This window comes from Mercenaria mercenaria, chromosome 1, assembly GCF_021730395.1.
Source record: "Mercenaria mercenaria strain notata chromosome 1, MADL_Memer_1, whole genome shotgun sequence".
Taxonomy (NCBI): domain Eukaryota; kingdom Metazoa; phylum Mollusca; class Bivalvia; order Venerida; family Veneridae; genus Mercenaria; species Mercenaria mercenaria.
Window position 1 is genome coordinate 85,400,592 of NC_069361.1, and position 23,226 is coordinate 85,423,817.

General features: G+C 33.8%; 2 protein-coding genes across 2 annotated transcripts in view; both read right to left on the reverse strand.

The window, feature by feature from the left end:
* LOC128547998 (twitchin-like) overlaps positions 1-8,396 on the reverse strand; it is an 89,408-nt gene extending 81,012 nt beyond the window's left edge. The window contains exon 1 of the mRNA XM_053522219.1: positions 7,514-8,396. Coding sequence (XP_053378194.1) covers positions 7,514-7,546 — 33 coding nt within the window. The 5' untranslated portion in view covers positions 7,547-8,396. The remainder of the gene's footprint in view (positions 1-7,513) is intronic.
* A 4,779-nt stretch (positions 8,397-13,175) lies between these two features.
* LOC123531706 (uncharacterized) overlaps positions 13,176-23,226 on the reverse strand; it is a 39,831-nt gene continuing 29,780 nt past the window's right edge. The window contains exon 3 of the mRNA XM_053553072.1: positions 13,176-14,764. Within this exon, the coding sequence (XP_053409047.1) occupies positions 14,754-14,764 (11 nt within the window). The 3' untranslated portion in view covers positions 13,176-14,753. The remainder of the gene's footprint in view (positions 14,765-23,226) is intronic.

Below are 23,226 nucleotides of genomic sequence, written 5' to 3' on the forward strand. Positions count from 1 at the left end.
TGTTGCAAAATTACTTGAGCGTGTCGAACTCTATTGATTTAAGCAATTCTGCATGTAAAACTTTGTACACATGGACCTATTTTGTAAACATGCATGTAAAGAACAAGGCTGAAGCCATATCAACTAGAATTGATACAAAAGTGGATAAATGTCGATAGCTTTTGCATTTAGTGCCCAGAGCTGCCATTTTGATATCTATAAATAGCACCGATGGAACACTGTTAAACTCCTGTCATGCAGTAGATACTGTATTGATATTATCGTATTCTATTATAGCTATCTAGCAGCTTTGACGTTGCAGTAACGGAATTTTGCGGTTAAAGGTTTTCAGAAAACAATAAAAATATCTGGAAAAAATAAATTATTGCGATAATATTTTAAGAAAATTGCACAACTTACCTGGAAAGTTTAGAATATTATCGTGATAGCTACTGAGCATCTCGTGGCAGTTAATTAAAGCATTAACGCGAAATTCTTCGCTAAAATATTTTCACAAAATATTATTTATTGCGGATTTGTTTTCAGGAAAAAAACCACATTTCCTGGAAAGTTTACATTATTATCGCGATAGCTACATAGTTATTTCGAGGCAGAAATATGCCACATAGAAAATAATGTTTTGTGCTCTCTTTTTGTTTTCTTTTTGTTGGGTTTAACGTCGCACCGACGCATTTATAGGTTAGAAAACAAGTGATCCTAATCCGTAACAGCGCTTTTCTTGAATTTCTGCTTATTACCATTAATGATTCAATAAAACATTAAAATAGAAGAATTTAATAGTTTAAAGAATATATAATAAACATATATCTGTATGAAATACATATTCGAGAAAAATCTGAAATTTTCATGTTACAAAAATACATCACACACGCGAGATGCGAAACATTTCAATCCGTATTTCATAATTATATTTTACATTGGAGAAGTTTTTTTAACGCGTGTTGGGTTTAGAACTTACATTATCAGTTGATACATTATGTACGCGTCCGCCCGCTTAGCTCAGTAGATAGAGCGTTGGTCTACGGATCGCGGGGTCGTGAGTTCGATCCTCGGGCGGGGCGTATGTTCTCCGTGACTATTTGATAAACGACATTGTGTCTGAAATCATTGATCCTTCACATCTGATTCATGTGGGGAAGTTAGTAGTTACTTACGGAGAACAGGTTTGTACTGGTACAGAATCCAGGAACACTGGTTAGGTTAACTGCCCGTCGTTACATGACTGTTGAAAAACGGCGTTAAACCCAAAGCAAACAAACAAACAAACAAAACGTAAACGTAAGTAGACATGCATTTCTCAAATTTTTTAGTTGTTATTTTCATTGCAATTTTCTCATAAGATGTTCTGAAGCAAAATGTTCTGAAGCTTATGCCAAAAAACACTGACCATGACAAATTTTATTCATGGGTAATATGCAAGTATTCATTTGTAAATATTGAAAAATTCTTTTTTAAAAAACATGCAGATGATAGCCTGTAAGACGTTCATATGAAATAAGGCAAGGCGCCAAAGCGAGAACTCAAAAGAAAATGTAGATTCAAATAAGGAACGAATGTAGTAATTCTGTGGTTACACCGAGGTATATAGTGTTATTTTCCCGCCTAGTAAAGGTTATTTTCATGTCATGTTATAAGCTGTATTGATACTTTATTGTAAAGAAGAAAGTCCAAGTTCTTCCAAGTTTGTGTAGAACCTGCTGAGTCGAATGAAAGTGAATGTAGGTACCTGCTGGTGATTTCCTTCGCAATGTTATCGTTTGTTTATAATGTATCTCAGTCACGTGACTAATGGTTTCACTGTATTATGGAAAAAACCAATATTGTTTGTTATTTATTGATTGGCTTTAGACAGAACTTCAAGACAAGGACTATCTCGCAAGAAGTGAAAGGCTGGAAATGCTGACAAGAAGATGCTATGCATTGTCATTTTACATTAAAAATAGTAGCGAAACAGTCAGTACATTCTAGCCTATAAAAGAACCTCGCATTTTGTGAAAGATTGCTTCAACCATTTTCTTATCAGAATTTTATTATGAACACCACTTTAAAGAAAACATGTTACTAGTATGTTATTTTCACATTTAATGCAAAATTGAGACTTGTTTCCGGAAATTAGGCTTTTTAATGTGATCCCTGAACCTTGGTTTCGCATCAGGGACATTATTACATAAATTAAATTGACGGTTTTTCGTGTACTTACAGCTCTTGTACCAGAAAAGTAATAGAAATAAAAAAAGATAATAACCGTTGTATCAAACTATCTGACAACCTACTTATGAACAATAAACTACTGTAACTAAGATTTTAATGACTTTTAAACCTTTGACATTTCTTAGAAGTAAGAAGTTGGTAATTCACTAGATTATTAAGCTGGGAGAAGTTGGCTAAACAAACGACATACGACATTCAAAAACATTTCAATGTCGTTCAGTACGCGACATTCGACATACGACATTGAAAGAAATGAATTTCGTGCAAAAAAACGACATTTGACATACGACATTCGAACTTTGACACACAAAAAATAAACGTCGTTCAGTGCGCGACATACGACTACGACATTCTAAGAAAAGTTGAATGTCGTTCAAAAAAATAAAGACATTGGGGATACGACATTCGAACTTTGACACACAAAATTGTAATGTCGTTCAGTGCGCGACATGTGACATTCGATATTCGAAAAAAAGTTGAATATCGTGCAAAAAACGACATTGGACATACAACATTCGATGATACAAAAATTTGAATGTCGTTCAGTGCGCGACATACGACATTCGAATGTGGTATGTCGCGCACTGAACGACATTCATTTATTGTCAAAGTTCGAATGTCGTTTTTTGCACGACATTCAACTTTTTTTTCGAATGTGGTATGTCGCGCACTGAACGACATTCATTTATTGTCAAAGTTCGAATGCTGTATGTCCAATGTCGTTTTTTTTTTTCACGACATACAACTTTTTTCGAATGTCGTATGTCGCACACTGAGCGACATTCATTTTTTTCCCTAAAAGTTCGAATGTCGTGTGTCTAATGTTGATTTTTGATTATATTCACCTTTTTTTTCGAATGTCGTATGTCGCACACTGAACGATATTCATTTTTTCTCAAAGTTCGAATGTCGTATATACAATGTCGTTTTCTGCATGACATTCAACTTTTTTTCGAAAGTCTTATGTCGGGCACTGAACGTCATGCAAATTGTGTGTCAAAGTTCAAATTTCGTATGTCCAATGTCGTTTTTTGTACGGCATTCAATGTTTTTTCGAATATCGTATATCGCGCACTAAACGACATTGAAATTTTGTTTGTCAAAGTTCGAATGTCGTATGTCCAATGTCGTTTTTTGCACGACATTCAACTTTTTTCGAATGTCGTATGTCGCACACTGAGCGACATTCATTTTTTTTCCTCAAAGTTCGAATGTCGTGTGTCTAATGTTGATTTTTGATAATATTCACCTTTTTTTCGAATGTCGTATGTCGCACACTGAACGATATTCATTTTTTTTCTCAAAGTTCGAATGTCGTATATGCAATGTCGTTTTCTGCATGACCTTCAACTTTTTTTCGAAAGTCTTATGTCGGGCACTGAACGTCATGCAAATTGTGTGTCAAAGTTCGAATTTCGTATGTCCAATGTCGTTTTTTGTACGGCATTCAATGTTTTCTCGAATATCGTATATCGCGCACTAAACGACATTGAAATTTTGTTTGTCAAAGTTCGAATGTCGTATGTCCAATGTCGTTTTTTGCACGACATTCAACTTTTTTTCCGAAAGTCGTATGTCGAACACTGAGCGACATTCATTTTTTTCCTCAAAGTTCGAATGTCGTGTGTCTAATGTTGATTTTTGATAATATTCACCTTTTTTTCGAATGTCGTATGTCGCACACTGAACGATATTCATTTTTTTCTCAAAGTTCGAATGTCGTATATGCAATGTCGTTTTCTGCATGACATTTAACTTTTTTTCGAAAGTCTTATGTCGGGCACTGAACGTCATGCAAATTGTGTGTCAAAGTTCGAATTTCGTATGTCCAATGTCGTTTTTTGTACGGCATTCAATGTTTTTTCGAATATCGTATATCGCGCACTAAACGACATTGAAATTTTGTTTGTCAAAGTTCGAATGACGTATGTCCAATGTCGTTTTTTGCAAAACATTCAACTTTTTTTCCGAATGTCGTATGTCGTGTACTGAATGACATTCAAATTTTTTGAATGTCGTATGCCGTTCGTTTAGCTAACTTCACACAGCTGGATAATAATGCCTCTGGAGAACCAATTGCACCATTCGTCGCGTTTGCTTAAGAATTTTACTGGCATGCTTTTCCAATTTCTTTCTAGAATTATTTTTTAATTTATCATTTTTTCCATCTAGCTGGAAACCTTTCTTTAGGGGCTTGAATTCGTAAGTAACTTTGAGCAACCGGATGACGTTCTCCCTTCGTTTCAAAGGAAAATACTTTCTCGCCAACAGCTGCGCCATGTTATCTTCCGGTTTTTACTTTACCAAAGCTCTCTGTTACATATGAAACCGTTTAGCTGTTCTTTGCCACTGTGACCTTAAACTTTGGCGTACTGATCTCAAATTCAATAGGGGTCATCTGCTGGTCATGACCAATCTTCCTATGAACTTTCATGAGCCTAGGCCTTAGCATTATTGAGTTATTATCTGGAAACTGTAGACTGTTCTTGGTCAGTGTGACCTTGACCTATGATCTCCTGACCAAAAATCAACAGGGTCATTTGCTAGTTAAGATCAATCTCCATATAAGCCGTGCCATGAGAAAATCAACATAGTGGCTTTGCGACCAGCATGGATCCAGAACAGCCTGCGCATCCGCGCAGTCTGGTCAGGATCCATCCTGTTCGCTTTCAAACCCTATTGCAATTAGAGAAACCATTAGCAAACAGCATGGATCCTGACCAGACTGCGCGGATGCGCAGGCTGGTCTTGATTCATGCTGGTCGCAAAGCCACTTCGTTGATTTTCTCATGGCACGGCTCATATGAAGTTTAGTGATTCTAGGCCCAAGCTTTCTCAAGTTATTGTCCGGAAACCGTTTAACTGCTCCGTGTCACTGACCTTTTGTATTTGACCTTTTGTAAACCGATTGCTCAACATACCGACTGACTAACAGACCGACCGGCATCTGCAAAACAATAAGGAAGGGGGGTGATGGGGCATGAAAATAGGTTTTCAGAACCCATTATCACGTCCGTCCTTTACTACTTATAACATCGTTCTCGAAATGTGGCTGAACAAAACTATTCAAAACCCAAACTTAAAATGTACCATTAAAAGTGTAGTCCAATTTTGCTATAATATGACAAATTCAGGAGCCGTAACTCTTATATATATGCACATTTTCTAATTTCTGAGTACCCAGACTGATTGATAATTTCCTCCGACATACATTTCGCATAAAATGATATTTGTATTACATAAATAAGTGTATACCAACGCCTTTTATAAATGATTTCAAGGGACATAACTCTGACCCTTATAATTAACCATAAAAAGGGCGGGTACAGGTGGGTTCTACAACTGAAACATTTCGTTATAGATAATAGGGGATGAAAATCCCCGAGACGGTAACGTCCGTACATAGTTATTCGTCTTTGTTGTTTGCATATACTGAGGCAATTTTTTCGATGTTTTCCGGTTCCGGTTTATATACACACCGCAGACTGGTTGTCTGCATGAACATCCGAGAACCCCGAATCAGTCACAGAAATTCGTAAACCGCGCTAACTTGATTCTTTTACTTCTTTTTTCGTAATGAAAACTGTACATGCAAATGAAAAACACTTTTAAAACAGTAAGGAAGTGTAAAGGCCGTAAAGTTTCTGCGTAGAGTGCAAACGAACAAGAATATCCTAAAGCCAGTGCGAAAACGCGGTGAATGACGTCATCGTCACGGCTTCCCGTAAATTTTGCATGATATAAGTATGATATTCGCTGTAAGAGGTATGTGACACTAAATCTAAACTACACTGTAAGAAAAACTTTTTTCTCTGACACTGTGCCAGTTTCATTTGAAATGTACAAGAAACCTAAATACATGAAAAATACAAGGTTTTAGCTTGCTATCAACAGTTTTTAAGGTTTTATGGCATTTTCAGTACCATGTAAGACAAAGCGTCAGATTTTGTCAAAAATAGCTGTCGTGACATCATTTTGAAGCAGTTACCCCAAATGCAGCCTTGTTTTGCACTATTTTGACATTTTCTACTCTGATCTGCATACAAATTACACATTTAAACTGTAAAATCACTTTTACCTCTGATGGCCATAAATTAGCAATCAGCAGGCTATAAATATGCAGTTTTTGAAAAAAATACACTCAAAACAGTGAAAATGTGATATTTTGTGGTTTTATCGTTCAATTTCAACAAAATTGCAATAAAATTGTCATTTTCTATCAAATTCTAATCAAAGTAGCCCATTTCCACCATCATCTGGCCAGATTTCAATTTTCACCAATGTCATCTTATAGGTGATAACACACTAAATAGTTGTTGTTCTTTATTCTATATAAAACTGACCTATTTCCAAACGTCGCAGCACACATCAGGACCCATTTTAAATGTCTGTAACCTACATTTTCTTGAAGAATATTGTCAGTGCTAAAGAATTTCAGTCAGACACACAAACTGCAAAATCAGCTAAAAAATGAGACCCCAAATTATACTGGTTGTGTATGATCTAAGTTCCCATGAAAAATTTTGTCATGTTGTTATTTCATTATGAAAATGCTACCTACATGTCAAGCATAGATCTGTTATGTGATTTTAGCAAAAAATTGCAAAGTAAATATGGCAAATAGCTCTACAGAGCAAAAAAAAAACAACCAAAAAACTGAGGACTATTTGTATCCGCCATTATGCGACTACAATTTTGTTTTCGCGCCATTTTTCCATTTAGTGTCTGTATGCCTGTTAGAGCGAAGTTTCACTTTCTTTTGAGTGTTGAATATTTCTTTGTAAGTGGATAATATAAAAGATAAATCCCCATGCTAGGCGATGCCTTAATTCATATTACAATGACGAGATATGAAAACGCATCAAACATATGCCTAAATATATTTTTACTAATTGAAATGTTCAACACATACACATCTCGATACTTTATACCCATTGTGTTAATTTTACGGTCTGTTGTGCTGATTAAGGTAAAGAGTATCAAGATGTGTATGTGTTAAATCTTTTAAGGTGATGCTTTTTATAGTAAAAACATATTCAAACATATAATTGTTGCGTTTTCATATCTCGTTAGTGTAGTAATGTATCAGATAAAGGTCCGAAAGTTTTCTAATAAGTGCACATTTCGAGCCCATGTTTAGTCTTATAATCTCCACTATTATACAATATAATACTTACATACCTCATGCACTCTTAAACACTGCATACTAAGATACAAATAAGAACAGACATATTCATATTTAATTATATATGTATAATCAGCATTCAAAATATATATCGTTTAAAGGAAATAAAGGACTTACCTTTGTACTTTTTAACGAAGTTAACATTACCATTGCGACTAACAAACACAATATTTCCAGATTCTAAAACGCACACTCACTAACGTAACAGGTTTAAATAATATTCCAAATGTGAAGTAAGTTCGTAAAAAGTAAACAATGAAGACATTAAACATGAACCAACACTGTGATACATGTAACGACAATTTAAGGTGTGACACAACACATGATGAATCTGTAAAAATGACCGCAATTTTGTTTTACTTCCTTCTATATCTGTACCTATATCCACACCCGTTAACCGGTTGCGTGCAGTTTGTGGCGGACAAAACAGTTGTTCGATATATTTGCTGGGTTGTGTATAGGGTTCAACAATCAATCGGTGCCAAATATGTTACTATTTCAAGTAGGCTTCTGTTAGAAAAAAAAACTTAGGAGAGGTCCAGTGTTGCTTTTTTAAAGTCTCTAGTTATATGATAGGTTTCGCTACAGACGAGAAACGGTTTCCATGTTGCAGGTCACTGTGACCTATTAGGGGTCATAGTCACTGTAACCATGACCTATTTACCTCAAAACCAATAAGTCATCTTCAGGTTATGATCAACCTCCGCCAATCCGAGGACTGTAGGCCCAAGCATTTCCTAGTTACTGAATTTCATTTAAAAATGTTCAAAAGCTACCACTGCAATAATTGTACACTGAACTTGGCCCTGGTGACAGCTGCCAAATTGGCATCTTACCATTTTTGCGAGAACCTTGAACCTTGAAACAGGCTTGTTTGTCAACTGCCCCGTTCGTTTTGGCCCAAGAGAATAGCCTCTGAGGAGCTTTAGAAAAGCTTAGAAGAAAATCCCAATCGAACGGACGTCTGCTGGAAGTGAAAAAATATATCATTCTTTTTTAATGTATTTTTGTCAGAGATTTTTATTGTTAATGTGCTATTTGAAAAAGAAATTCAGTCTAAACATTTTATTTGTTCTAGTTTATTACTCAGTTTGTAAGGTTTATATGTTGAATTGCCACCTTGTTTTGATCACGTGATTAACATCTCCGACTATCGGGTGGAAGACACGGAAGCTTGGAAGAACTCTTCTTATTCCGGCAGATCTTCCGAATGGGGCAAACGAACCCGCCAGTTAAACAATACATTCATTTAACTGAACGAAATACATTTTAACGTGATTCAATTCATATGCAAATCTTCGAATACTGCGAACAAAGAATCGATATATTCTTTTTTGTTATTAACTGAACCGTTTCCAACATTTATAACAATAGTATTACACTATATTTCTTTATTTTAAACGAACAATTATTTTCGTCTTTCATCTTACTTGTGCGCAATTTTAGACTGGCTCACCGTAATTTACGCTAGAAAGTGAAATCTAAAGGCAGAAAAATTGGTAGATTAGTCTATTTTATCCTCCTAGTTTGAAAGCCAACACTACGGAGAGGTCTGTTTTTATAGACCTCTCCAAAAAATGGCATGAACGAAGATGGCTTGTGTTTCCCGTTTTAAACTCAGATATATTCATAAGTTATAACAGCGCATTAAAGGTGTGATTTGTTGAAAAAATCCGAAAACGAACATTAGCAACTTATTTTTTATTCGCCTTTTTTTTAGGCAATAGGACGATACCAGACTGCTAAAACACAACGAAATTTAACTTTTAATTTTTGCTGACCTTTGGTAAAAATGAAGCAGCTATACTTCAAACATAACATGTCTAAATCTTGTGGTAGTGCAGCATAAATTAGACCTTTTGAATAGAAGCAGTGGTTGAGAAGGTATTTCTTTTGTGACAGATACATTGTTGGTAATTTCAACAGACTAGCTGCGTTGAAAGGGACCCAGAAACAAACATCAAGGTCAACTTTTGTGTTGTCTGACATTCTTTCTACGTGAAATGTTGCAGCCACAATGTGTTCATCAGAATGGCCTAATGGATTAAGGATTTCCACCATTCAGGAGCATTGCTTGTCAAGGACAGTGACCAAAGTTTTCTTAGAAAATGTTGAAAATGTCGAAAGGCTTCTTTACTTCCCCCAGAAAAATAGACACACCTATAAGTGCTAGAATTGAAGGGTTTGGAATTGTAAAGAACTTCCGAGATATTTTTCATCAGCTAAGAGTGGAAGCATGACTGCAAAATCAAATTAATCAGCCTGATGAATTTTTGTCTGCTTCGTCATACTGCCTACCGGCATAAGCTAACAGTCCTTAAAGACCGTGTATCTTGATGTTAATTGTTTTAATGTTTCTTCAACCATTGGTGTATTTACTGTTTTTATATCCTTTGCTGATTGTGTAGTGCTTAAATCTTGTGAAGCATTTGCATTTAACAGATTATTAATTGGACAAGACTCTGGTATGATTGTATCTAATTCATCTGTCCAGTGATCAGAAACAATGACTTCATCTTCTTGAGTGTGTACCTCATGTTGTATAAGGCCGGTTATATTACTAGTAGTAATGTCAGAACCTTAAAATTATTCCAACATAAAGTTTCTAAATTTATAATTTTTAGTTACTTATGCAACATAAGAAACAAGAGGATTATGATGGCCCTGAATCGCTCACCTGAGTAATATGAGTTATATGTTTCAAACGTCAAACTGATACTAAAATATTAAGAAAGTAGGTCAGTTGGTCACATTTACAGTCACTCAAAGTCAGTTTTAAGATCGGTGTGCAAAACTGTACAGGTCTTCCAATTTTCAAGGCTGTATCTTAAAAAACAAAACGTAGGTCAGTAGGTGACATTCTACATGACCCAGACTCGAACTTGACCTAAAGGTCATCAAGATTAACATTCTGACCAAGTTTCATTACGATATTGTCATGAATGTGGTCTCTAGAGTGTAGATAAGCTTTTCCGTTGATTTGACCTGGTGACCTAGTTTTTAACCCAAACTTGACCTTAAATCATCAAGATTAACATTTTGAATAAGTTTCATGAAGATACAGATTGAGTCATAATTGTGGCCTCTAAAGTGTTAACAAGCTTTTCCTTTGATTTGACCTGGTGACCTATTTTTTGACTCCAGATGACCCAGTATCAAACTCGTCCAAGATTTTATTGAGGGTAACATTCTGACCAAGTTTCATTATGAATGGGCCAAAATTGTGACCTCTAGAGTGTTAACAGTCAAATTGTTGACGACGGACATGGGGCGATCACAAAAGCTCACCTTGAGCACTTCATGTTTAGGTGAGCTAAAATGTCCTTAAAAAATCCAAGCCAAACTCTGGAAATTAGGTGACAAACTTTCAAGAGCACCTTCATTTAGACTTTAATTAAACAAAGTATTGCAAATGTATTTGAATAAAACCAATGAAACGAAATATTATTATCATTTTTTATCTTTATTCACATGCATGCATTATATAAGAAAGCAGCTACAGAAGTATTTTATAAATAATTGCCGTTGATGAACTTCGAGCAAAAATTGATGTTATAAAATACCCCTACTAATTTTGACACCCATGTTGTGAACTTGATACCCGACGCATTTTGACGAAGATGGTAAAATACTAAAGGTTGCCTACCGGCATTTACTTAAAATCTCAAAATATCTTTATTTTCTGATATTCAAAAGTAGAACAATACAGCATATGAACCTGAAGCTTCATGCAGAAGTTATCTGTAGCCTGTAAAGTGTGCGGAAAAGCTATCCATTTTAATAGCTATGCGGAATAAATTTATATAAAATAGAATGAAAGAAAATATACCTTTATATCATACTCAAAAAGATATACACTTGAACTATATTGATAATGATTGTAGTGTTGTATAGTCCGTTTGATCTATAAACTTTGGCAAAAGTTCCAAAATGTTTTAGGTTTCAGCCACGCAAAATTCCTAATTTTCCATTAGAACCAATGCTGTTAGAAGTGAAGTTTAAAACAAGGTGTTCCTTGAAAATCCATTGCCTATGAAATGTTTAGCAACTTAACTTGCAAGTTTTACCATAAAAATTTATTTTGTGCCCGATATAATTTACTCTGCACAAGCTCTTGCAAACCGAACTAACTGAGAAATATATATCCCATAAGATGTAGTCTTGGGTACATCCCCATCCAAATGGGGGAAATTTACAATACTAAAATTAAAATCGTCCCTCTTGTCATAAATTTTGGTATGTATAAATTGTCGTATTTAGAGAGATGTAAATATAGAAACGAAGCAGTAGTATCCGAGTTGTTAGTTTGATTTAACTGCAGCTCACGGGGATAAATATTATCCACCAACTGAGCAAAAAACGGATTATCCATATTAAGTTTATCATCTAGATAGCGTGATGTACTATTAAATGCAGTAATAATGTCTGCCTATGTATCTGGAGAAAGGCCCAACATAAAATCTCTTTCATAACAATATAAAAACAAATCTGCGACAAGGTGTGCACAATTTGTACCCATGGGAATACCAATTACTTGTCTGAAAACTGCATTCCCAAACCTGACGTAAATATTGTTCAATAAAAAGGAAAGGGGTTTACAAACTTCGTCACAGGTCCACATAGTATAATTCTTTAAAAAAAATGCTTTATCAGAATTGCAAGCGAGGAAAGTAGCATTTTCCCTGGCAAAAGTCTTTTAAATTAGGGCAGTTAGTTTTTTCATTTATTAAGTTATGTGGTAAAGTCGTATACGAAGTAGAAAAATCGTATGTACTGACTGAAGACACATTATAATTATTAATTCTAAATTTATCCAGGATTTCGCCAGAATTTTTAACCGACCAAAATAAGTTTTTACCAGAGTTTTCGTATACTTTGTCACAATACATTTTCACGTGGGCTTGTACAGCAGTAAGGCATGATGTTAATAACTTGGAAATGTTTGTGGTGGTACAAGAGCTTGAATTAGCGATAAAACGAGCTTCAGTTGGTTGTTTATGTAATTTTGGAATACAGTAGGCCTACACTGTAGGAAGTTTAATCTGCTGGTCATCTATACGAACTTTCAAATTGGAAACTTCAGTGATGTGATCAGTGATCAAATGTTGTTCAACAGAAGTACTCAGTGTATAAACTTTAATACTATTTAGTTCGTTTCGTAAAACATTTATATAATGTAGGCGTCAAAGGATGATAATATTGTTAGCCGCCTTGTCTGCTGGAACGAAAACATACTTAGAATGAAATTCTTGGATTTCTTTTTTCAGATGTCTTAAAGTGAACTTGGCCTTTGGTGGAAGTAGGTGCTTATTTGTGTTATAAAATTTAATACGGGAATCGACAATATTAAAGATGTTACGTTTCCAAGACGATAATGCATTTGGATCAGCATTTTCACGTCGGCACCATTTAACACAAAAGTTTCGATGGATTCTGCAATCTGACCACGACATGCATCAAAGTCAATATTTGAAGGAATTCTGTATTTAGACCCTTTAAAAATAAATAACGAATACGTTTGTCTTTGATAATATCAAAATTACCAGTAATGACATGGTCTCCATCTGAATAGCAAAATTTAGAATGTTTACATTCACAGGAAGTTGGAGTAGTTGGAGTATTTGTACATACATCTAGGTCTGAAACAGTTTTATTGTAGTTGAATATAATATTTCTTAAAGGTGTTTTATATTCATAACAGATAATCGGAACTTCAGAGTTTCTGAACTATTTCGGTACAGAATCAATGACACGTTTATCCCGAAATATACTAGGTACATCGATGAAGTCAATACCTTTATTTATAAAATATATCTTAAATACAAATAAATACAAATACATGGCATTTATATAGCGCAAAAAATATAAAATGTTCTACTGCGCTTTACAATTACATAACACATATTTAAAATATATACATTCAAAATATGAACAGGATTCTAGAACTTTTTTGACATAATTATATAAATACTATTTTATACCACTACTGATATTTTGTGTCACTTTGTGAGCGTAGTCTGTACTGTTGTCGAATAGGCACAACATTTCCCTTAGATATACTGGAGCTGTACCATTGCTGACACGGAAGACCATCACTAGGACTTTGAGGATGACTCTAGCCTTAACTGGAAGCCAGTGTAATTCTTTCAGAAGTTCTGCACTTGGTTGTTCATAGGAAGCATTTATGATCATAACATTAATATGTAGCTCTACAGGCATAATTATATCATAGAAAGGTTCAACTGCATATTATTGAACCCGGTTGGACTTGCAGAATTCGTCCTCAAAGTATGAATTAAAAGGCTGATTCATTAAGACATGTTTTCTGTTCTCTTCGACATTTTGGCTACATATATACAGAATTATCTTAACGAATATCAATACAATGTATGCATGTGCAATTAGTTTTAAAATGTATACATACATTGCAGTAAACCATTTCAATCTTAATGTTGTACGATCTTACCGTCTTCATAAAGTGATCGACTCATTTGCCATGCTCATTTCTTTAATAATACAAATCTTGTATTTAAGCATTTCTGTCATAAATGTGACAAAAATATCGAAGTACACAATGGATATTTCATTAAAAGTAAGGCATAGAAAATAAACTAATATATTGATGAACACTTTTGGTATGTATTTCTTCATGTGCATTTCTAAAATATTAATATGCCTAATAGTTGGCATACTGTCTGACTAAATGGAAGTTGAAGGCCTTACGGTTAAGAAAACAAAACTTGATGACACTATATTTACAGATTTAGTAAAACTTTTGTTTTGATGCAAAAAAGTACTTGCAATATGAAACAGTAAAAGACAACTACGGTTCACATTTATGAATTAAAGTTACAGAAATAGCCAAAAGGTCGAACAAAGGTATAAAAGATCGTTTAAATAAGTTCATAAATCAGTCAATCAATTTGCAGTTTGAAAAAGAATTGGTACAAATTCAGAGAGGATCACTTTTAACCATGCAAGCTTAACTTTATATCATCATGCATAAAGTATTTTATTACAATACCTGTAATATTTCTCAAAGGAATACACCACTCAAATTAGTCATATTGTCGAAATGCAAAATGTTTAACATGTTGACCAAATTGACTTCTTAATGCTGATATCATGTTTTCTCGCTTTAAAACATGTGTTGTATTGCAAAGAAGTTGATACAAGATTAATTCCTGCAAGATATGGTTATCGGTCAGTTACATACGTACCAAATACGGCAATATAAGACTACGTAAAATTAGCCAATATGTCGAAGCGCATATTACATATGTCTTAAGTGTGATGGAAAAAGTAAATTGTCTTACCAATTCATGCCCAATTTCAGTATCTCATTCTTCATGTTCCATCAGCAAGTACCTGCGATATAAAACATTACAAGTGTGTACTTGAATGGAAGAAATGGCCAATAGGTCGAAAAAAAGATATCGTCAAGAGAGGACCACTATTAAACATGTATACTTTACTTTACATATTTATGCCTTTATTTATTATTAAAACACCTGTTTACAATTTTCAAAAGAATATATGCATAAAATTAGTCATGTTGTCGAAATGAAAAAAGGGTGTAATGTAAGACCAAATTGACTTCTTAATACTCGTGATAGAATCATGTTCTCTCGGTTTTAGTAAAAGTGTGTTTTATTGCAAATAAGCCGATACTAGATAAATCACTGCAAGTCATGTTTATCGGTCTGTAACATACGTACAATATACGGCAAAATTTTGTAAAACTAGCCAAAATGACTAAGCGCATATAACTTACATCTTAAAAGTGATAACATAGTAAATCGACTGATCAATTCTTGCGCTATTTCAATATCTCGATCTTCATATACCATCGATAAGTACCTGTAATATAAAACATTACACGACTTACCTGAATAGAAGTAAATAAACGAATTCGGATCAATAATATATAAATTTAAGATAAAGAAATGGCAAATAGGTCGAAAATAGAGGTCGTAAAAAATAAAAGATCTGTCTACTGATTTATAGTAATTTATAGTTTAAGAAAGAATCGATACAAGTTCAGAGATGATCCCAATAGATCGAAAAAAGATATCGTCAAGAGAGGATCACTATTAAACAAGTTTTACCTTACATATTCATGACTTAATTTAAGATTACAACACCTATATACAATTTTCAAAAGAATAGATGCATAAAATTAGTCACATTGCCGAAATGAAATAAAGAGTGTACTGTATGACAAAATTGACTTCTTAATACTCATGATAGAATCCTGTTCTCTCGCTTTTAGTAAAAACATGTTTTATAGCTTGTTAATAACTGTTTACCATGTCTTTGAGGGATTTATCTCGTATCAGCTTCTTTGCAATTAAAACACACTTTTACTTATAGCCAGATTACATGCATTAAAAGTTAATTTGGTCTTACAGAAAACTCTTTTTACTTTCGACAATACGACTAAATTTATGAGTATATTCTTTTGAAATTCTTTTGTATACAGGTATTGTTATCATAAATTAAAGGCAAAGAAAATCTCCTATATAAGTGACCCATCTAAATGCCAGACATATTAATCCCCATTAAACAGGATCCTGTCTGGTCCGGCCTGATAAGGGTCCATGAAACCACTGTAAACTTGACATGTAGTCCATGTCAGAGGACCATAAATTCTATCGACATGTAAAGATAATTGTGGTCCGAGAGCTCACGGACTTTTATTGCAACAATTGAGGCCAAAAGAAGTTTATACATTTTTGGAAACAATATTTCATATCCTCCATGAAAACGCATTTCTTAAGTGTCGAAGCCGTACCTATCTATATTTTGTTCACTTATGTTTGTGATAGGGGAGGTAAAACTTACTTGTAAAAATATTAGGGGGTAGGGTAAGTTTACGTCTACTAGCTTTTTCACTGCTTAATTACAGTAACTATTGATTGTAAGTGAATGTATATATGTCAATGACAGCAATAAGAAATTGAAACAAATGGAATGAATGGCAAACTTGATATTCAAGGTCAAAAGTCAAATGTATGTGAAAATCACAAAAATTGACATACTTGAAATTTATTTTTATTCTTAGAAAAAAGTTTGTTATCATATGTTACTCATCTTTATCCATGTAATGTGTATATATCAGCAAAAATCAGAAACATAAATATTATTGCAAAAAGTCAAGGTCAGCCCTGATAATTGAAGGACAAAGTCCATTTTCATGAGAAAAAGTAAAAACTGTTACCTTTACTTTTTCTAATCTGTTTAATATGTCTTCACATTATTAGTCGCTGAAGTTAATTCGGTTAAATGTTTGTATGTCAGGCAAAGTCAGCGGTGCAGATGAAACCCCAAAACCGCCAAGCGAAAAGCTAATATCAAAGGTCAAAGGACAAATTTATGGGAACAATTGCATAAATAGCTCCCTGTTTGAAAAATAACAGATACCTCCTTTCATTATTAGAAATTACTCGTGATTTAGTTTAATGTATGTATGTCCCACAATGTCAGTAATAAAATATAGTCTGGAATGAGTCTAGTTCAAATGTGACATTAAGGGTCAAAGGTCATTTTCAAGTACAGGAAAACTCTTTAACTTTTCTCTTTGTTGATACCTTGTCGATATTAGTCAATGTTATAAGTTCTTTTTAATATATAAATGTTAGGCAATGTCTGGTATGCACATACAATTTCAAAGCATTCAAGGTCAAACATAATATCAAAGGTTAAAGGTAAATAAAGTCAGTAAAATGTTGCAATAGTATTACCTGTTTGTCATGATTATTATTGTTGTTTAAATGTATTTGTTTTGTCATTTTATTAACTGATCGTTGTTCATTTTACTGTATATATGTCAGATGATGTCATGAAAGAGAAAATAATTTATGGTCAAACCTGGTATTAAAGGTCAGGGGTCATTTTTTGCATAAAAGATCAAAATGTAGTATACTTACTCATTACTATATTCAAAATTAGCTTGTTGTTATAATTCACCGTTAGCAATTTCTTCTAATATATACATGGCAAGCAAGGTCAGCAATGTAGGTCTTAAGCCAAAGCCAAACCTATTATCAAAGGTCAAGGGTCAAACCTGACATTAAAGGTCAAAGGTGAGGATCTTCAATAAACTCGCCAGTATGAAAACACTAGCTGGAATAAGTTGGGGAGCCAATGAAAAGATCCTACGGCAAGCCTGTAGGCCAATAGCAGTAACGCATCCACCTCAAGGGTTACCGCTTCCTAAACCAGTAAAGGTAAACAGGACAAGGTTCAAAGTTCAGGCCTGAGGACGATTCTCTGAGCAATGAAAACAACAATAAAAAAAATGGAAAAGACAGCCAACCTTCAGCCATTTGAGACAAGACGAGAGTACAAAACCCCTTGTGCAGGCAGGGAAGGCAAAGAGACTACCATCACATCCACTCCACTGAGAACTCGAGAGCAGAACCAAAAACGGACTGAAACGACAGAGTCTCAACCATATCGTCACAGAACTACAAAAAGGGAAAGCAACAGCACTGGACGCAGAAGCAGGGCCGCTTGTACCCGATCAATGGGTTCCTAGACATTGTGCTTCGAAGATTAGTTTGGAGGTGCCAGGAGTAAAAGAAAAGAGAAAAAAGCATCAGGCTCACCAACAATCTCTAACGCTAGAAATGATCAATGATCGCTATCAAGCACACTCTTGGATCCAAGCATATACCAATAAATCAGTGGGAAAAGCTGTTCAGAATGCTGGGAGTGGTGCCTACATCAAATTTTCAGACAGCTCCACTCTCGCACTCTCTTATCCAGTCGGTAAGAGATGCTCCAGCTTCAGAGCCGCGATGCAAGCCCTCACATCGGCGACACGCCAACTGTATGAGCGGGAGAAAAGGGACAGAATATTGTTTTCCTAACAGACTCCAAGACAACTCTTCAGGCTCTCTCAGTATGTCCATCAGACATCTTAACGAGACAGCTCCTAAAAGTCATCAGTCTCCATTCTGAGAGCAGCAATGTAGCATTTCAATGGATTCCTGCACATGTGGGCATAGCCGGGCATAAAGCTGCAAACTTGCACAAACTTGCAAAGGAAGCGACCAAGCAAATACAGCCCCAACTTCCAATTTCATACAGAGAGGCTCAGACTATACTGAAGAACAGCTTTGTGTCAGACCGGAAAAACATAAATGGAGGCTACCTGCCCAATCATGACAGTCCACACAAGCCAATCAGGCACAACCAAACAACTATCCTCCGTCTGCGTACTGGACACTGTGGCCTGGGAAAACATATGAAGTTGGTGTTGCAGAGACAGCTAAATGTCAGTGCGGATTAGAGGAACAAACACCATTCCACATCCTGCAGAGCTGTTCCTGTCTGGAAGAAGCACGCCAGAAAGTTTGGCCCACACACATCTCATTTGAGACCAAGCTGTGGGGAGATGCCAGCGACCTGCAGAATACGGTGCATTTCATTGCCGCATCTAACCTCAAAATATAAAACGGCCGTAAGAAGATGAAACGCAGTAAGCAAGAAAGTAAGTAAAGATTAACATTAAAATGAATTAACATCATGTTATAACGACAAGATATTTTTAAGAAAGAAATAAAATAACAGTGCTAACTTTTGAATTTTTACCCGAAATTGAATTTTTGTCTTTAACATCAGGGCTGATCTATAGACTCATGTCTGATGATATCTTCATTGTTGACGTTGATCCATATATATATTAATATATATATTAATGACAAAATACCTCTAAACAATGAAAAGTATTGCCAAAATGCTACTTTTGCGATCTTTCAAACAAATTTGACATTTTACCTAAGCTTTACCATTCACTATTTTTGAAATTAGATCTGCATTGATGACATTGTCGTACAATTATACATAAGAAAAATTTATTTTCAATGAAAGAAATTACAAGTTAATTTTTAACGAAGACAAAATAAATATGCTGTATTTTGAACTTTTTACATGAAAATGACCTTTGTCCTTTAATGTCAGATTTCACTTGGACCTTTTTTCATTATTATTTCAACAGTGATATAAAATGAATAATGTTCAGTTTAACTAGTGACAAACATACCCCAAAACAGTAAAGAAAAATCATTGCAAAAATGCTGCCTTTTGTAAATTTTTTACACAAATTTGACCTTAAACCTTTAATGTAAGGTTTGCCTCTGACTTTTTGGGATAAGAACTACATTGCTGACCTTGCTTGACATGTATACATTAAAGTAAATTCGTAACAATGAATAATAACAACAAGCTTTTTTATAAAAAAGCAACGAGTAAGTATGCTGCAATTTGTGCTCTTTATACAAACATGACCCCTAACCTTCAATACCAGGTTTGACATGACTTGACATATTTTCTCTTTAATGACATCGTCTGACATATATACAGTAAAATTAACAACGATCAGTTACTAAAATGACAAAACAAATACTTTTGAACAATAATAATAATTACAAACAGGTAATACTATTGCAACATTTTACTCAACTTTTTGACCTTTGACCTTTGATATTATGTATGACCTTGAATGTTTTGAAGTTGTATGTGCATACCAGACATTGCCTAACATTTATATATTAAAATATACTAATATCATTGACTAATATCGACAAGATATTATCAACAAAGAGAAAAGTTAAAGAGCTATTTTTTCATTCTTTTACTTGAAAATGACCTTTGCCCCTAATGTCACATTTGAACTTGACTCATTCCAGACTATATTTTATTACTGACATTGTGGGACATATATACATTAAACTAAATCACGAGTAATTACTTATAACGAAAAAAGGTATCTGCTTTTTTCCAAACAGGAAGCTATTTATGCATTTTTTCCACACAAATTTGACGTTTGACCTTTGATATTAGCTTTTTGTTTGGTGGTTTTGGGGTTTCATCTGCACTGCTGACTTTGCCTGACATACAAACATTAAAACGAATTAACTTCAGCGACTAATAATGTGAAAACATATTAAACAGATTAGAAAAAGTAAAGGTAACAGTTTTCACCTTTTCGCATGAAAATGAACTTTGACCTTCAATTATCAAGGCTGACCTTGACTTTTGCAATAATATTTGTATTTTTGATTTTTGCTGATATATACACATTGCATAGATAAAGACGAGTGACTTATGATAGCAAACTTTTTTCTAAGAATAAAAATTAATATCAATTATGCTAATGTTTGTGATTTTCACAAAAATTTGACCCTTGACCTTGAATATCATGTTTGCCCTTCATTCCATTTTGATGAATTTCTTATTGCTGTCATTGTTTGACATATATACCTTCACTGACAATCAAATAGTTACTGTAATTAAACACTGAAAAATTTGGTAGACGTAAACTTTACCCTAATATTTTTACAAGTGAGTTTTACCTCCCCTATCACAAACATAAGTGAACAAAATATAGATAGGCACGGCTTTGACACTTAAGAAATGGGTTTTCATGGAGGATATGAAATATTGTTTCCAAAAACGTATAAACTTCTTTTGGCCTCAGTTGTTGCAATAAAAGCCCGTGAGCTCTCGGACCATTGGTTATTACCTGTGTTATGCATTTTATTGATTGAAATGCAGCTTTTTTCAGAATATATACAAAATTATTTTAGTTGATAGTATACTAATTGTAATTGCTCAGTCATGATGAGTAATGTCCTGACCAATTAAATCATTACTCTTACAGCAAAGCAATTCTAACCCTTTTAGAAAACTCTTAACTTTTATTTAATAAAAACTTAAATAATTATTCAAAACTGAATAAGAGAAATAAAAAGTATTTTTATTCATTTTTTATGACTTTTTTAGAAGTAACAAAATAAAACCAGAAACATTGATCATTGCAATTGAAAGATGCTGAATGCATTTTCTTTTATTTTTAAGAAAAACAAATCCAGCAATAATAAAATATAATTGTAAAAACCTCGATTTATTAAAAAATAAATAAATAAAAACACTGTTGTATCTTATCACTTTGTTTGTATAGCCCTAATTTAATCAGGCTTTCTAAACTCGTTACAAAACTGAGACATGGGGCCGTATTCATAAAGCATCTTAAGTATAAGTTTTGACTTAAGTTGAAGATTTTACTTAAGTTTGTGGTGATTTCAGCTTAAGTCAAAGTAAAAAACTGAAGTCCTATTCATAAAACAGCTTAAACTTAAGATACGTAAGAAATGACTTAAGTCAGAAAACAAAATGGCATCGTGAGTACGATTAAAGTGTTGTTTTTCAGATAAAAGCACTTTAAGGATGTACGAGCGAATTTTTTCTAACGTTAAGAATTTTTTCATACCCTGTGAGCTTGGAGAACATTAGTTTCTAAGACAAACAAGAGCAGAAAAAACATAGGTCACCGAACTCGTTTTAATTTTATAGGGTATTTTCTTCACCCACTGTTTACGCATTTCTGAAATTTTGTAAAATTGAAAAAATTTTGGTACTTTATAGAACATATAATATTCTACTTAATCTTATAGGGATTTCAGGTCTTACAGGTTAATATGAATATATGGTGATGTCAGTATTATATAAGCATAAATGTCACTAACAAATCTCTTTCATTTTTACATGTTGACATAATTACCCCACCCACTTTATTTTCAATGGAAAAAACGTATTTAGATCTACAAAAAAATTCTGACATTAAGATTTTCAAAATATTTTGCAGCTTTAATGACACACAAAAATGCTTCAAAATGGAAAGAAAAAAAATTGGGGTCACCATGCATCTAAGAGATTTATTAAGAAAAAAACTGTTAAAAAGTGGTGAATTTTGATATTTTTTGTTCTTTTTGTTTTAATTTATATTTTCTAGATAATATAAAGTGCTATCTTGAAAACTTTTATTTTATTTATAGCTTAACATTATATGTATCAGTCAGAAAAAATATCAAAACCAAACCTGATCTACTTTAATAGATATTTGAAATTACCTACCCCTACCCCAGTGTAAATCTTATGTCAATTTTAGGCAAATGCCAGCCAAAAATAAGGGTGAAATTTTATTTTTCGCAAAAAGCATAATATATTTGGTTAAATGGTACATTATTAGCCATATTTTAATTATTTAGCAATAATTTTTGGCAAAACTTTTGTTAGAAAGCAATATTCAAAGAAACATTTTTCAAAATGGCGGATATCCTAAAAAAAAACGCTCGTACATCCTTAAACATACTTGTGCATGTTGTATCTGTCTGAAATTAATGTTGTCTTTTTTAATGTCTTCGCCCACAATAAAAGCCAAGAATTACTTATTAAATTGTTTTATGAATAACAAATATACTTAAGTAAAATAAATTTCTTACCTAAGTAATACTTAAGTAAATAATCAATTTCTTATACTTATACTTAAGATGCTTTATGAATACGGCCCCAGGTTTGCTATAAAGATGAGAAATATCACCTGCAATTTATGTACTGCACAATAGCTATACAGTAGCTTATTATGATAAACAGAAGCAAGTCTATCAATGGTCCAGTCTTGTATATTGGCCCTTACCGCCAATACGCAGACCTTATCATCCCTATAGGCCACATACCTGGCATACCAGAATCAGTGTCTTTAAGGTATGATCATGACATTTAAGGTAAAGTATACCTGTTTAATATTGATCCTCTGAACTTGTATCAATTCTTTCTGAAACTATAAATTTGTAGCCAGATTTATAAACCTTTTTACCATATCTTTTTTCGACCTACTGGCCATTTCTGTAAATTAAATTAATATATCACTGATCCGAAGTCGTTTATTTTCTTCCATTCAAGTAACTTTTGTAATGTTTAATATTGCAGGTACTTGTTGATGGAACAGGAAGAGAGAGACCTGAAATGGTGCAAGAATTGGT